At 34.7% G+C, this 16,691-nt stretch overlaps 2 protein-coding genes and 1 non-coding gene across 3 annotated transcripts; 2 read left to right on the forward strand and 1 right to left on the reverse strand.

Annotated features, from left to right (window-relative positions):
- The first annotated feature begins 1,593 nt into the window (after positions 1-1,593).
- On the forward strand, positions 1,594-5,630 carry LOC101268533 (heme A synthase COX15). Its single transcript, XM_004249920.5, has 7 exons — positions 1,594-1,914; positions 2,676-2,974; positions 3,241-3,466; positions 3,555-3,800; positions 4,004-4,114; positions 4,997-5,128; positions 5,221-5,630. The coding sequence occupies exons 1-7, from the start codon at positions 1,672-1,674 to the stop codon at positions 5,389-5,391; spliced, it is 1,428 nt and encodes a 475-aa protein (XP_004249968.1). The 5' UTR covers positions 1,594-1,671; the 3' UTR covers positions 5,392-5,630.
- A 108-nt stretch (positions 5,631-5,738) lies between these two features.
- LOC101268822 (uncharacterized) lies at positions 5,739-15,130 on the forward strand. The gene is made up of 13 exons (XM_004249921.5): positions 5,739-6,964; positions 7,828-7,944; positions 8,487-8,551; positions 9,412-9,517; positions 9,636-9,707; positions 10,194-10,253; positions 10,341-10,470; positions 10,555-10,745; positions 10,860-11,041; positions 11,377-11,504; positions 11,820-12,085; positions 13,157-13,400; positions 13,981-15,130. Exons 1-13 carry the CDS (start codon positions 6,698-6,700, stop codon positions 14,709-14,711), a joined length of 2,559 nt encoding a protein of 852 aa, XP_004249969.1. The 5' UTR covers positions 5,739-6,697; the 3' UTR covers positions 14,712-15,130.
- Positions 14,880-14,980, reverse strand: LOC112939950 (U6 spliceosomal RNA). Its single transcript, XR_003244478.1, has one exon. It is a non-coding gene; the product is annotated as a U6 spliceosomal RNA (small nuclear RNA).
- Positions 15,131-16,691: the final 1,561 nt, after the last annotated feature.

Consider the following 16,691-nt stretch of genomic DNA (forward strand, 5'->3'; position numbering starts at 1 on the left):
AGTGGTTAAGATGTCAACATTCAAATGATCAATGTTTATGTCCTAAATAGACCATATATGAGTTGTAAAAAATGGGATCATCCAATTTAATAATTTAAATTTATATAATGTATTTTTTTAGAATATATTGAACATTTATGAATTAATTATTCAGTATTTAATAACATAAAATATTAAGTTTATAAAGTTTAAATTTTAACTTAGTTTCCATAATTATAATGTGTTCTGCTTTTTTTTCTTCTTATTTTTGTTAGGCAAACTTAACGAGAATATAATTACTAATGTTAAAAAAATAGTTACACTAATAGTTGATCAATTAAAACATACAACTATAATTAATTATGAGCCATTATTATCTATTATAAGTGAAATTATTAACCCCCCAAAAAAAGTAACCTACCATATAATATATTAAAGTATATTATGTAAACATTAAGTTAAACCCTTATTATCATATTGGCATCTGTGAAAGGGCATAATTAAAAGGAAAAAAGAGCATTATTAGACCGTAATTTAGGGGTTGTTGACTACCTTAATATTGTAATTGTTACGTTAAAAAGTTTAGTCTAGCGATAAATTATTTTTTATTTTTATTAGTAATCAGTTAAAAGTTTTAGAATCGAGCAAGTATAAACTTTTTATTGATAAGAAAATTTTAACTTTTCGATGTAAATATAAAATAATCAAACTTTAACATATTTAAAGAAAAAACATTAACTATTGCTTAGGATTCCTTTTTGCTTTTTGCTTTTTTTTTTAACATAAAATATTCTATTTGGTCAAACAAAAAACTAATGGTAACTTAATTTAACTGAACAATTAAAGGTGTAAAAATCCTAAACTAATAGTACGTAAATTGATGTATAACTTGTCCTAACATTAAATCTTCAGAAACTAAAACAAAACAATAAAAGGTATTAAACACTTGTATAAATATTTTTTCTAATACATTATCAAATATTTTTCCGAGTGTCCTTTCAGGAACGAACAAAAGGTAAAAATTAAAGAAAAAAAATAAAAAGATGAAAAAAGAATTAATAAATACACGTAAAATTAGAATAATTGACTATTAGTGATACGACCATAATGAATATAACCTATTGGGATTATATCCATCTTGTATGCATTGATCCAACCATTAGGGCAAACGATTATGTAGGTTATTTTAATTTAATAAAATATTTATAATTTAATTTTAATATTTTATTTTATAAGAAAATATATTGTATTCTTTCGCTTTAAAATTATCTTTTATATATATATATATATATATATATATATATATATATATAGTTTGATGAAGTGTACGATTTACATCATATAAAGTTTTATAAAATAGAGATCACTTGGGTGTAACTATACAATTTTTTCATGATATAAATTACGTAAATATTTAATTTTAATATACAAAAAGTCTTTTTTCTTTGAATAAAAACATTTCAAATAAAAAATATGAATAAATAAAATAAAAAAACTCTAATATCCTATGGCTATAGGAATATCCACGCTTTTGTTTCACCGGTTCGCCCACGGTTTTGAGTGAACCGGCCGGTTCATCCTTAAACCCTGTCCAAGATTTAACTTTTTTCAAAGAACGCAGCAACATAAACTCAACACGCACAAAAATTTACAGCAAATTTGATAGAAAAAATCGAAATCCAGAAAAGAGCAATGTTAGAGAGCAGATTAATTTCACTTTTGCGGAAAAACAAAGATTTGGGTGTCAAGATTTCGTCGAATCTTGGAAAATGGGGCTTTACAGCAACCAAAATTTCAAATGAAGCTTCATTTTCAACATTGAATCAGTATAGGCTTTTATCTTCTCTTCCAAAGCTTGCTCCTTCTAGAAGAAACTTTGTTAGGAGGACCTTTGTTAACTATGGTTTAAGATCTTTTCATCAACTTAATCACAAGGTTGGTACTTGAGCTTTTGTTTTGGAGAAAAAAGTTTGTCTTTTTTGTTTCTATAGTAGTGTTTTCACCTGTAGTTTAGTAATTGTTACCTTGTTTTTGTTAACTGAATATGATTTGATCAATGGGTTTTATGGTTTATTCATCTTTTGTATTTTGTGTGATGGTTTATTCCTTGTACCTCGATTATCGTATTGTTTTGGTCATTAGTAGCTGTTCTTTTTTCTTGAGCTGAGTGCCTATTAAAAATAATCTTTGTACCTATGAGTGTGCATACACTCTACCCTCCCAGACTCCACTTCGTGGGATTACAATGTGTATGATGTTGAAATTTGTGTAATGGATTATGTAGACAGTGGATTAGTTAATTATGGTGAGGTGTTCTGTTTTGGATTGACCAATTTGTATTGAACTGTAGTTCTTTTTTAGTAGTTAGTCTTTTATATGCTTAGATTAGCTATGGTTGTGATCTACTAGCTAGTGATTGCTTTGATTGTTTTTACAAATTTTGCTACTTTTACACAAAAACTAACAAAGAATGCATTAAGCTTATTCTTTGTTCACCTTTGTTCTTCCAAAATTCTCCAATTTAGAATTATAATTTGATATAGTAAGTTAAAGGCAGCCGTTTATGTGTTGCATACGTGTATGGACATGCGGATAAGAAATTTAGAAATGCTTAAGTGAGATTTCTTTGCATCTGTTTTTCTGTCCTTATATTTACATTGTGGTAGCCAACAAGGGTATATATATATTGATTTCAGGGTGTGCATAGAACGTCTTTCAGAAAAATTTCCACGGTGGCTGCTTCTGCAGCTGAAAACAAGGAGGGACTGAAGTTCCTTGTAATTGCGGGACCCCATGCCCGGAAAATGGTCGGCATATGGCTTTTTACATCTGCTGCTTGGGTCTTCAGTATGGTTGTGCTTGGTGGTATCACACGGTTGACACGTTCTGGTCTATCAATGACGGACTGGAAATTCACTGGGAGCCTCCCTCCTCTAACAGATGAAGATTGGTTGGTTGAATTTGAGAAGTACAAGCAATCCCCAGAATACAAACGGTCAGTCCAAACAGCAGTATGTGCTCAGTGCACTTCACTTACTCTAATCTTAGTGCTAAAACACTAAAAAGTTCTTCTTTTTTTTGTGGCTGCATGAAATGGCTTTTGTTGTTAGCCTTGGAAAACAAATAGGCACTGGAGGATCATTCCATATTCCATATTTATATTTTTTTATTATGATTCATGAAGATTAATATTGAGTCTTATTTCTGGATCTTTTTTTACTGGGGTTGCCTAGTGATTTGACTTAAATTTAATCCTGATAGTGTGAACAAGGGGATGAACATCGAGGATTTCAAGTTCATATATTGGATGGAATATGCACACAGAATGTGGGGAAGGGCCCTTGGTATAATGTTTGCACTCCCATTCTCATATTTTCTCCGTAAGGGATACATAACAGTAAGACTTGGATTTAGACTCTCTGGACTCTTTGCTCTTGGTGCTGGACAGGGTCTCATAGGTTGGTGGATGGTGAAGAGTGGTTTAGAGGTACCAAGCAATTCATTTAATTTATGTGTTTGTTAAACTCATACAAGACACATCATTCTTAAGTTTGATTAAATCATTTTTCCCACAGGAGCCTGCATCTGAGTATGTTGAACCAAGAGTAAGCCCCTACCGTCTTGCAGCTCATCTTACCTCTGCATTTGCTATTTATTGCGGACTCTTCTGGACGGCTCTTTCTGTTGTTATGCCTGAACCTCCTGCGGAATCACTTGCCTGTGTTCGCGGGGCTGCAAAAGTTAAGCGGCTTGCACTTCCTGTGGGTATCCTTGTTGGAATTACTGCGATCTCTGGAGCTTTTGTTGCTGGAAATGACGCTGTATGTAACTTATATTCTCCATATCGTAGTTTATGCTTGCACACGTTAAGTATTTGATGGTTTGTTATGGGATTGGAGAGACAACAAAGAAAAATCCAAGCTTTTTTATTCTTTCATGTATACACTGCTTACATTATTCTCTTAATAAGATTTGATTAAAGAGAAGTAATCATCTGAATATTGTCTGAATGGATTTACTTCAGGGCCGGGCATTCAATACTTTTCCAAAGATGGGAGACACATGGATTCCAGATGATATCTTTAGTATGAAACCTCTTATCCGCAACTTCTTTGAGAATACTTCAACAGTTCAGGTAAACTTCTGTTTCTGGACTTCCCGGTTTGTCTACTATTGAAAGATCATATATTTTGGCATGAAAATTTTAATTCCATATTAACATCATGAAGAAGATGCGATAAAAGAAATTAAGGAAGTGCGGTTATGGAGGTGATTGTGTATGTTGCTGTTGATTGAATTATTTAAAAAAAAGGAGAAGAAGAGAATGTTGCTGTTGACTAAAAGAACGGCTGAGATCCTTATTCAAGCTTGACTTTTTTTTTTTTTTTACAACAACATATACCACAAGTGGGGTAGGAGGAGGGTAGAGTGTACGTAGACCTTACCCCTACCTCGTGGAGGTAGAGAGTCTGGTTCCGAAGGACTGTGGCTCTAGCTTATTAAAGATACAAAGTTTATTTACATGATGGCAAGGCTGTATATTTTTTGAACAGAATTTCTCTGGCGGATTCAATCTCTTTTTGTGAAAGGGCAGCACTCAAGGTGCTTTAAATTTTACTTATTAGGTTTTGCATGTATATTGTGATTTAACCTTCTATTACGTGCTGTGATTTTCTTCTCTCCGGATAAAGCTGCTTTGAGAAAATTATGTTGTTGGACTCAAGCTAGGCTTGTTATATGTCTAGTTGGCAAAACCGCGAATCATGAGACCGGGCAATATGGCAACTGGCAAAAAACTATGACCAAAATGCAAGTTTAAGCATTTTTTGTAGACAACAACATACCCGGTGTATCACACAAATGGGGTCTGGGAGGGTAGAGTGTAATCAAACCTTACCCCTACTTCATAGATATAGAGAGGTTGTTACCAAATAGACCCCTAGCTTAAAAGAAAGTATTTCCAAGCTGTTTGGAAGGGACATGTTCTTTATGATGATTTCATTCTTGTCTTTTGCAGCTCGATCATCGTATTCTTGCCACTGCTACTTTAGCTGCAATAGGCGGATTATGGTTGTCAGCCAGAAAGCTGGATATGCATCCTGCAGTAAGACATTTAATTGGAAGCACTATGGGTATGGCTGCTCTGCAGGTACTACTCTTCACGCATCATCAAAAATCCTCCATAACGACTCTTTTTTTTTCAATTACTTGATGGTTCAATCACTTTCATTTCAAATGCAGGTCACACTGGGCATATCTACTCTTCTTTCCTATGTCCCAGTTTCTCTAGGAGCTGCTCATCAAGCAGGAGCATTGACTCTTTTAACATTCATGATTTTGCTCAATCACACTGTACGACGACCTTCTCCATCACTTCTGAAGACATTACCTTCTGTCGCGAAAATGGTCTGATGATATTGATACCGTTAACTTCTTATAGAGCATCGACGTTGTTAGGCATTTGAAATTTTTTAAAAAATATTGCATTTTTTTCTGCCCTTCTTGTTCTCATATGTTGTTGGGAAATTTAGAATGATTTAGTCTTGTAAAGAAACTGTAATCTTGTACTTTTGTCTATGCTCATTCAATGAGTCTTTAGAGAATCAACTTTAACAGTGTGGGGGAAAGGAAAATTCCTCTTTGTTGAATAAGTTCTATTCTAGTTGTCTACAAAGATAAAAGTTCTTGGATATGTACTTTTTCTAAAAAAAATTATGTTTGCTAAGCTTGTTGTTCTCAATTGAGGAAGGTTTTTGGTGACTAAGATATTAAAACTGAGAATGCGAATGCTAATAGGGTTGTCAGATTTTAGAAATCGCGCTTTAGAGTTACTGTATTTATTTAGTTGCTATCTAAGTTGAAAGAGTTAATCTAACAATAATGTCAAGTTTAAGAGTCTATTGAGTGTCGAAGAATTAGTCAAAAAAAGTAAAACTTAAAATGGAAGTACCTATAATTTATGTAATTGCTTGTGTAATTGTGCCACAAATGTACTATAATTTATGTTTTAATTTTAGAAGTTACATATATATAATCCTTTAAAAATTAGGCTTTAAATACTATTAGGCTCGACTTTAATATTCTTTTCTTATATATTCTCAATTTTACGAATAAAAAGATAACATCTCAATCAATTGTTTGAATAAAAAATAGCCAACGGATTATAATATATATGATTCATGTATATTCTCTCTCTATATATATCAAACTAAAAAGACAAATCTAGGATTAATTACGCAAAATCCCACCTTTTAATTAACTTATTATCATTATCTCTTATAAGTTTTATAAATTTTTAAAATTCCTCATTTTCGCGCATCACATAATGTATCTCGCACATCAAATTAGTGTATTTCGCGCATCAGATTAGTGTATCTCGCTCATCAAATTAGTGTATCATGTATAAAATGTAATGTATCTTATTTAATGATTAATGTATCTCGCATTACATTAATGTATCAGCGCTCACATTATTGTATCTTTTTCGAGGAATTTTTGTAATTATAAATTTTTAAAGGATATATTGTAATTTTACCTTAAAAGTATCATTTTACTAAACAAATGTCTAAAAATGACAATTGGCGAAAATAGTATGGTCCGACCCGATTTCATAAAACGGGAACCTTTCCTTTTGTCCCTGTTAAAATTTTAGGGTTTATCCTTAAACCCTAAATTACACCTGCAAATTTTGCTGTTCTCTTTTTTCTCTTTCTCTTCAATGGCGGCCTCTGATACAATTGAGAACATGTATGACGTTGCTTTGAAGCCTCGGCTACTTCGGTCTCTGCTCAAAGAGTATGTTCCTGACCTGAAGCATCAATTTCGGAATCCATCAGTTCTCTCATATGTTGTTTCTGCCATTAAGACTCATCAGCTATTGTCCGAATCAGCTCCACCGGAATCTGATGAAAAGTTGATTGAAAACTGGACAGCAGCCGTCGATTCCTGGATCAATCGAGTAGTCGGTCTTGCCTCTAGTGACACGGTGAATAATCATAAAAACTGTTATTTTATAGTTATAATATATTAACAGATGCTTAAATTTTGCTCCAGTAAATAGTCCAACTTTGAGTATGCATATTAGGCAGCTCAACTTGTATCCACGATAAGTTGAACACTCCAACTTACAAAATGATCATTTTTAGACACCTTCAGAATTGACGTGTAAGCTGACGTCCACTAGACACAATGGGGATGGGTTGGGGTGTTTGATTGCCACTTGAGACCAAGTTGAGGTGTCTAATGCTTATTTGCAAGTTTGAGTGTGTGTTTATATGTATGGCTTTTTAAAAAATGTATAAAGAATTTGTGCCTAACTATCTACATTATATGCTTCTCGTTCTTGGTTGCTTGTAAGCTATTGAACATACATTCCACATCTTGAACCGATGACCTGCAAGGCACCAGAAGCAACAACTCTTTGTCTTGATGCTTGTGCTTATAATTTGCAAAAAATGAATACTGATGATGAAGGGGAGACTTGATGTAACTGGTTAAGTTGCTGCCATGTGGGTTCGAGCTGTGTAAACAGTCTCTTGCATTTATGCAAGAGTAAGACTGTGTACAATTGACCCTTGCGGTCCGACCCTTCCCTGGACAGTGCATAGGGGAGCTTAGTGCACCGAGTTTTGTCCTTTTTGAATAATGATGATATGCAATATTTCACCTTTTGTAACAGGGTCAGTTCCTTTTGTTAGATAAATTTACTGATTGGATAATGAAACCTTATCATGGTTTTACATGGTTCCTGAAGCATTTTGCTGTTTATGAACTTCATTACATTGGATAACTTGCATGTTTTCAGTGAAGGACTAAGGAGTTACTTTTTTGTGATTGTTTGTGTTGCAGCCAGATAAATGCTGGGCGGGTATATGTTTGCTCGGGGTGACAAGTCAAGAATGCAGCAGGGAACGCTTTATTGCTTCTTACGCTGCATGGTTTAACAAACTCTTAGTCCATCTTCAGGTAATCAAGTTGATCTTTTATTGATAAGAGTTCTTTGTCTAATCTTCTTTTGGTTGGATGACATATATAAAATGAATTCATATTCCTGTTTTAGTTGAAGTGCAAACAAACATTTTCCACTGTGGCTACATGTTCCTTCTTTTCATTTTGGTCTTGCAAAAAGTACATTTGGATGTTATTATGTCTTCAACAGTAGAACTATGATCTGGAAAACAGGAAGATGTATGAATTGTGTTGTTTCTGTTATCAACTATGCATCGAGATGACGGTTCCATGTAGATATCATCAGACCACGCAGTAAAGTAACTGGGATTTCTAACCATTAAAAGATCCAATCATTTGTTTAACTAAACATGATAAGTGTCTTATTAATTGGTGTGTTGATCAATCCTATATGTTCTCTTAATTAATCAGTGAGGAGTAACAAACATTTGATTGACTACAGCTAACCTCTTATATCTTTGCGGAAGTTTTCCTTTAAATCAATGTGAGAAGTTAATGAACTTCCATTTCCTTTTTGTTTATGTGGGTACTTGGATTAGTCCCCTGCAGATTCTCAGTTTGTGAAGGTAGCTACTTGTGCCTCCCTGTCAGATTTGTTCACAAGGTTTGTTTGATAACTTTTGCTTCTGATGTTGTTTATTGTACTCAATGAGTCTAGGGTTCATGGAGAGGGTTATTTCTTGCCCTTAATTTGGAAAAACCGTTTTGATGTTACGTTAATGGGAAGCTATTTCTGACAGAAAAAATATATTATGTTAATGGGAACTTCTTGTGTATGCTTACACTGTTGATGCCTTGTGAAATCATTGTTTTCTTTCAAAATAAAGAGGTTTTGTTTAATTTAGGTTTGCACATTAAATTTCCTTTCTGATCCTAATGGTGTTTGAATGTAAATTACTCATATAGACATTCTCCTGTATGATATGTCATTTATTTGGAATTAGTAGTTTTTGCACCTACCCACAGATATAGCTCTAGGGTTTAAACCCTAAAATTAGCTGTGGTAGGTAGTGAAATATTAAGATTTGGTGCATAGTTTATAGTGAAGGAGCACCAGTCAATTGGCCCCTTTTAGAACGGAAAAATACTACTGCAGTTTGATCCTAACTAATAAAGTGAAAGGCTGAAAGCTAGTGTAACGAAGTAAGGTTTGCCACAGAACTGAGCAAACTTAGATATTTCCGATCTTTTAGATGTTCCTACCTCAGTATTACCTTGTTTTGTAATTGTTCAGGATGGGTAAAGTGGCAAGTCTTTACTTCCATTTGTGCACACTAAAGATCAAAAATTCACACAGACTGGTCAATGTTTATGCAACTAACTTTGATAAGATTCTTAATAGTTTTAAACTTGTAGCAAGTTCAGTGTTTCTCTCTTGGGGCATTTTTCCCTTAGGATGGTCTTTTGACTTTTGAAGATTTTTCTGATCATAAGGATATGTCCCTTTCCCTTCCTAAATATCAGGTTGAGTGGATTGCCAAATGCAAAGAAAGATGGTATAGCACTCAGTACAAAACTAATTCAACCATTATTGAAGCAGCTAAACGAGGATAAATTTGATGCTTCATGGGTTAGTAAAACTAGCTGAACTGTCTTTCTTGAAAGTATTAAGTTAATTTTGCTTACTGCATGTGGAATGGTTGCTTGCCTTTGTTTTAGAGTTTTGACATCTCTTGCGGCCTGTGCAGGAAGAAGCTATTTTTCTGTTGTGCAGTATTTTAGATATTTTCCCATCTTCCATTCAACGGCATTATGATGGTGTAAGTTCTTTGTCAGTGTCATGATTTTTTATTTTTTTTTATATAACATCAAACTACTCTTAAGGCTTGCTAATTAGTATCCAAGTTCATGATGCATCAAGGTCTAGTTTGTTCATCGAGAACAAGATAGAAAGGAAGCATGATGTATGCAGAGGCTTAGCTTCTTAAGCACTCTGCTTTGGAAGTTATTTTCTCTAAACCTGAGAAATTAAATTTATGCTGATGGGAGCATATTGAAGGGTTTTAGTAAGGCTATAATGAAACAGTTTCCTGTGACATTGGTTTCTTTTTTGAAACAGTTTCCTGTGACATTGGTTTCTTTATTGTCCCATTGATGAATTTGGTTCTTGGCTCACTCTCATTTGCCGTTATTTTAAGGTTTTGATTGTTGTTTCTGTTTCTTACTTGTGTTCTTCGGAGAGTCCTAATCATTATATAATGTTTATTTCAGTGTAGATGCATTAGTTGACATGTTTATTTTGGCAGGTTGAGGAAGCTATTGTCTCGAGGCTCTTGTCAGGCAAGTGCAATCCTAGTATGTTGAAGGTGAGACAAAACCCAGAAGGTTTATTTGAATTCTAGCTTGAATATGATAGCAAAAAGTAGAGGAACTCATCTGGTTTTAGTTTTCAGAAGCTTGGTTATTGTTTGGCTTTGCTACCAAAATCAAGAGGGGACGAGGATAGCTGGGTATTGATGATGCAGAAGATCATGCTGTCAATCAATATTCAGCTGAATGATGTCTTCCAGGGTCTAGAGAAAGGTGATTTTCAGATATTGATTGCTATACTTACTAATCATGGCAAGAGCTCCAACTGAGATTCATCTTTTATAAATATATTTGTAGAAACTATAAGAACTGAGGCCATGAGATTGCTGCTTCCCCCTGGGAAAGACCCACCGCCTCCATTAGGTGGCCAATCTTTGTCTAGAGGAACTGTAGACAATACAATGAGGCCTGAGCACTTGCAGATCTCCAGAATCTCTACCCTGATATTTTGTTGTTGTGAATTGCTTACGAGTTCTTACCCATTTCAGGTTAGAATCTGTGGTCACATTCAAATGGGGGTTCATGATTAATTTATTTCCGTACATGTGGTGTGAGTTTAGAAGCAGTTGGAATTATCTTAATTTTTTTCTCTTGCTTACTAGGTTGCTATACATGTACTTCCATTAATAGCTCTTGCCAAAAGAGTGCTGATGGTTGATGGTTCCTCATCACCAGGCATCGCCTATATGACTACAATGAAACAAGAATTTTTTTGTTCAGAACTCCCAGTCTTGCATTCACACATATTGGATCTTCTTACATCAACTGTTAAAGGCTTGGGCAGGTGAGCTTTTTTTTTTTTGTTGTTGATAAAGCTAAAGCTGCAAAAATAAACTGAGGCAAAATATGAGGATATCACTTTGTATTATGATTAAGGTAGTGGTTAAAAATTATGGTAGAGAACTAGTACATACTTGGACACAATGCTCTCAAACTTTATAACACATTTTTGGCTATTTACCCCGTGCTTGGATCCATAACACCAGTTCAAAAGCAAAGTCCATTACATTTTTTTCAATATTTGGTTGATTATTTTATTATAGTTCCCCTTTCCATGTTGGACAATCTATTCAAGGATACTAGTGCTAAGACTGGACTGCTTGTTTCTCTCTTATGCAGCCAGTTGCTCCCTCATGTTGGCTCTATCATACGACTCCTAACCAACTACTTTGAGACGTCTACTTTGCCAGAGCTAAGGATAAAGGTGTATTCAATTATGAAAGTCCTGCTGCTGTCACTGGGGGTTGGTAGGCATTTTAAATTTTCAACAAGTTTGTACTTCTTTTGGCATTTGTTATGCTCATAACCAGCTGCCTAACTTAGAGGCTGGGTTGTCTGTGTGCATTTCACTAAATGCTCATAAGCTCTGCATATTTAGCTGAGATAGTAAATACTTCCCCTGACCCATTTTATGTGGCACCCCTTCTTTTTTTAGCCTGTCCCAAAAAGAATGCCACTGACTAGTTCTCCGAGCTGCTGTGCATTTAGTGGATTGGTGATTTTGATAGTGGTTGTGATTGATTATAAGTCTCTCACTGACTGCAGCAATTTTAATTTTGCAGGGATATCCACACACCTCACTGATGTGATTGTTAACAATTCATTGATGGATTTAGATGAGAGAGGCACATCTTCTGTTGCACAACAGAATATATATCCAGACTCTACAACAAAGACTTCCAACAAGAAGAGGAAGCATGCAAGTACAAGTAGTTCTCTTGATGAGCAGTGTGATAAAGATGTTTTTGAAGTGGAAGTGTGCTCAAACATGGCTTCATTATCTGTTAAGATAGCTGCACTAGAGGCATTGGAAGCCCTTCTTGCTGTGGTATGCTTAATGTTCCTCTCACTTGGGACTACTTTTGAACAAATGTGGTTTTTAAGAGATGAAATCATCATATTAAAAATAGTTTTCAAAGAGTTGCAAGTTGATTTTTAATATCATGAGGGTCAAAGTCAGAAGATAAGATTGACTTTTTGATCAATTCATTCTTTAATATCATAAAAGCAGGGTCTAATTTGGAAGTAGAATATCATGTAAGAAAAAGTATTGGGAAGTGTAAAAAAAAGAAGTTTCATGTTAGAGAAAGCTGACATCTTATTCGGGCAAATCAAAATAGAAAGTAGGGCAGTCAAAAAGGGGAGTGACAGGACATTTCTAATGCCTGGTAATCATTTTTTTTAATGAAAATGCTTCAACAGTTATTAGAGAGAATATAGGCATTCCCTAAATATGCACACGTAAAGAATGTCTAATGCATGTTCTTCAAGTATACTTGTTAAAGCTTGGCTCTCCACCTGCATTGTTGTCTGGGTGCTTTAGAGGTTGAAAAATTAATGTGAATCAGATTTGTGGTTAGAGTAAAGTATTTTCTAGTTATTATGTTGTGAAAGTGCCACTTCCTTTCTCTTGGGGAAGATTTTAGCGTAGGGTTGCCTAATTCTTGAGATAACAATTTATGTTTGTGGGTGAATGAGCTGATAGTGAAAGTAGTACTCTGCAACTTTGTTTTATGACTGCTTGAGGTCTTTTTTTGTCATTATATTCCTAACAGCCTATGGAATTGTTTTTTCTTTTTACCTCGCCTGCTTGTCCTTATCCTTAATCCATGTACTAATTATAATTCTGGATAATTAAATAATATTTTAAGATATAGTGAGTACATGAAGATTTGATACTCGTTATATGATGCTATGCGATGGTGCCTAATTTATAAGTTTAGGTTGTGCACAATGTAATAAGTAAATAAAAAAATTGGAATATTTTGTGACCCATGTAATACTTCCTCCTCCCTTCCTCCCCCACACAAATGTATCCTATATTATCCACTTTTTCTCCTTTTTACCTGTCTCCAAAAGTTGTTCTTGATGGCAAGTATCTTATCTTTGTCATTTCAAGGGTGGTTCTAGGAGGTCCGAAAGTTGGCGAGTAAATGTTGATCACCTTCTTTTGGATGTTACCAGAAATGCTTCTAAAGGAGGGTGGGCCAAGGATGGCAGAGGCAGTTTAGTTTCTAAGTCACCAACCAGTATTTGGGGAGACTATCAAATTGCAGCTTTACGAGCACTTCTGGCTTCTCTCCTCTCTCCTGGCCGCACTCGTCCACCCCACCTATCTCAGGGGCTTGAACTTTTCCGCAGAGGTAAGGATGCAATTTTATTGAGGTGATTGGACAGATTTTTCTTTAAAAAGCTAGAGATCTTCTATGCCATACCGGGCATGGCTGAAACAAGTTCTTTAGACAATAGCAAGTAAGAATTGTGCGCATGAAATTATTCTATTAATCAAGCTACTGTGTGCCTGAGCCATTCCTTGTCTGCTTCTTCTGTGTCATATGCTAAATGTACTAAAAACTTACTCCGATAAGGTAGAAGTGAATATCTAGAGAGGGGAATTTAAACTAGTAGATATATAGACATGGCAAGAGCGGAAGATCTGTTGAAATTTTAATGTCATAACAATGTCAGTTGCATAGCTGTGAGACTGCAACTTTTAGATGTTTGTCCTAGCAGTTGCTCTCGAAATGATTGAGGTAGTGGCTAGAGAGAGAGAGTTGCTTTCTATTTAAAATCCCATTATGCTACTAACGCATTGAAGAACATTTACATCTAAGAATGATTTCGCTGTTCGCACCTCGTACTTCCCTTGCCCTAGTTTAGCATCCTTCCAATTTTTTGCAATCTGCTTAAATGGATAACCTATTGTTAATTTGGTGTTGGCAGGGACTCGAGAAATAGGAACTAAAGTTGCTGAATGTTGTGCACATGCTATTTTGGCATTGGAAGTGCTTATACATCCCCGAGCTCTTCCATTGTTAGATCTTGAGTCCACTGACAACAATTACGAAGTTGGAAATAAGTGGTTTTCAGGGAATGTAAACCTCAGTAACCGTGCAGCAAATAACACATTCCACATTGGCACATCCAGAAAGGCCCCTGACGAGCCAGACTCTTATAATGATGACCTTTATGCAGATTGGATGCGAAACGGTGAAGATGTGGTTACTGTGCCAGCTGATCCTGCAAAAGATACAGATACAAGTAATCAACCACCAGAAACATTAAGATATCCATCATCAGAAAAGCTTCCGTCTTTTGATACTACTGCAGTAAAAGTTTCTGAAAGCAGTAAATTGCAGCAAGTAGCACCTATTACTGCTGCTAAGAAAAGCCCCATGGACAGGGATGAGATCATGGTTGAATCACAACTATCTCAAAAAACAAGTAAACATTCTGAAGATCTCCTACCATCTAAGAGTAATGTGGTATCTCCAGGATCAGAAAATATTACGGACAACGCATCAAGAAAGGAAGTGGCACAAGCTAGCGATGCTGGATTTACTTCGCCGCTGATGATGAATTTAGACAGAGGTAAAGAGTTGATGCATGAATCTGATAATGAGTCCATGGAGTCAATTCCTGATATTGTTGATGTTGAGCCTGATTCTGATTAGATAGAGAACAGAGCCTATACAGTGGTCCATATTATATTTATTATGTCTCATATTGGGTGGAAAATTGCATTTGCCTGTCAAAACACCTGGCTTTTTCTCTCAGAGGGAGATTAGGGAGGAGTTGATTTATCTATCAGGATTTACCACTTCCATGGTCGCGGTAGGGGATTGAGATGTTTTTTTTTCTCGATTTATGCATGTTATCCTTGCATGCGGGGTCGTGCTAATTTTCTCTGTATCATTCCAATTTAAGCCAAAGTGTAAGCCACTAGGTTTTGGATTTTGAATTCATTAGGTAGATTGGATAGGAGTTTTTCATTTATCTGTGTTTCAAAGGTCTTGTGAGTCTGTAAGTTGTACTATCCTATTATTAAGATGAATTCCAATACAATCCTTGACAAGGATGCCAATTTTGAAAAGAGTGGATATGGTTTTTAATTTGTTTTCTTAATTAAAGGTGTTGAATTTTCTGAATACAGATATATTTTAATGAAATTTTAGGGCAAGCATTGTTATTGTATGTCTCTCCTAATTATTTTTTAAATTTTGTAATTTTTTTTGTTGCTCGATTATCGTATTTTCTCCATTAAAGTTGTGATTAGATCAAGGAATTTTGCGAAATCACTCGCATAGTCTTGACGAAGGGGTAATAAGTATTTCTTTATTCATAATCAGAAGTCTTGAATTTGAACTCTAGATATGAGTCAGTCGTTTTTGATAGGGAGATGGGTCTTTCGATACAAATTAAATTAGTTAAATCTCAAAATGCATATAGGTATTTAATCAAAAATCCCGAATCTAAGTATGAGTTGCCTTTGGTGGGGATTGTTACCCCCAAATGGGACTTCCCTTTTCAAATTTGAATTGTAAAGTTGCAAAATGAAAAATATACACTAATTATGAAAATAAAAGGGATAATGTAAAAAATACATTCTCAACCTGTGCTCGAAATATCAGAGACACACTTATACTATACTAAGGTTATTACCACTGAATTTATTTTATAAGTAATTTTTGATCCCTTCGGTACGTGACACTAGCTTGAAAAAAAAAGTCAACTAGCGTTGAACCCACAAAATAGTGCCACGTAGGTCAAAAAGGGGTAGAAAATTATTAATAAAAGAAGTTCAGGGGTTAATAGGACATTAATTTAGTATAAGTATATCTATGAGATTTCGAACATAAATTGATAAGATACTTGTGTATTTTCCCAAATAAAATAAAATTGTGAAATAGTCAACTCTGGCCTACTAATTAGTGGTACTCCTAATGGCTAAATAAAGTCAATTAAGAAGTGTGATTACTTCAACAAAGTACAAATTGAACTGCCTTCGACGGCTCAATTGATCCTTTATTATTACTCGACTACGGAATGGTTGTCGCAGCCTCAATCGTCACTAAAAATCACTCATACTTTTTATTGGTAATAACTGGGGGTTTTGTGGTGATGTTTATCGCCGTTAAAGGTTTAGTTCTTTTGTAGTAAGTTCAAGTTGGCAATGCATAGGTGAAGGGATTATTTCCATGTATCTTGCCACGTCACTACAAAAATTGGATAGCTAACTCTCAAGGATATTTGTGGTCTATTGAAATAACGACGGGGTATTTTCGATTTCAAAATGTAATGGAGAGTACAAGTACTCTATTTCGCATTGTTCAGATATATTGTATGAATGTAGAGAGTTGCTCTAGCAGATGATGAACCCTCTTATAATGATTAATATTATTAATTTATTACTATATACTACCGTCTTTTACCCTTAAGAAAAGGGCATAAGAAGAAGGCGGAGAAGGAGAAGACCGTTCAGACGGAAGCTTAAATATGTTGAACTATAATTGTAATAGTAACAATTTTTAATAAATACTGAGTGTCTACAGTACATAAATACTTGCTAATTGTATATATAAATATTTGAGAAATTGATATACATATTCATCCATCGAAATAATAATCAACACATATATTTTTTTTTTGTATTT

This window comes from Solanum lycopersicum, chromosome 11, assembly GCF_036512215.1.
Source record: "Solanum lycopersicum chromosome 11, SLM_r2.1".
NCBI classification, from domain to species: domain Eukaryota; kingdom Viridiplantae; phylum Streptophyta; class Magnoliopsida; order Solanales; family Solanaceae; genus Solanum; species Solanum lycopersicum.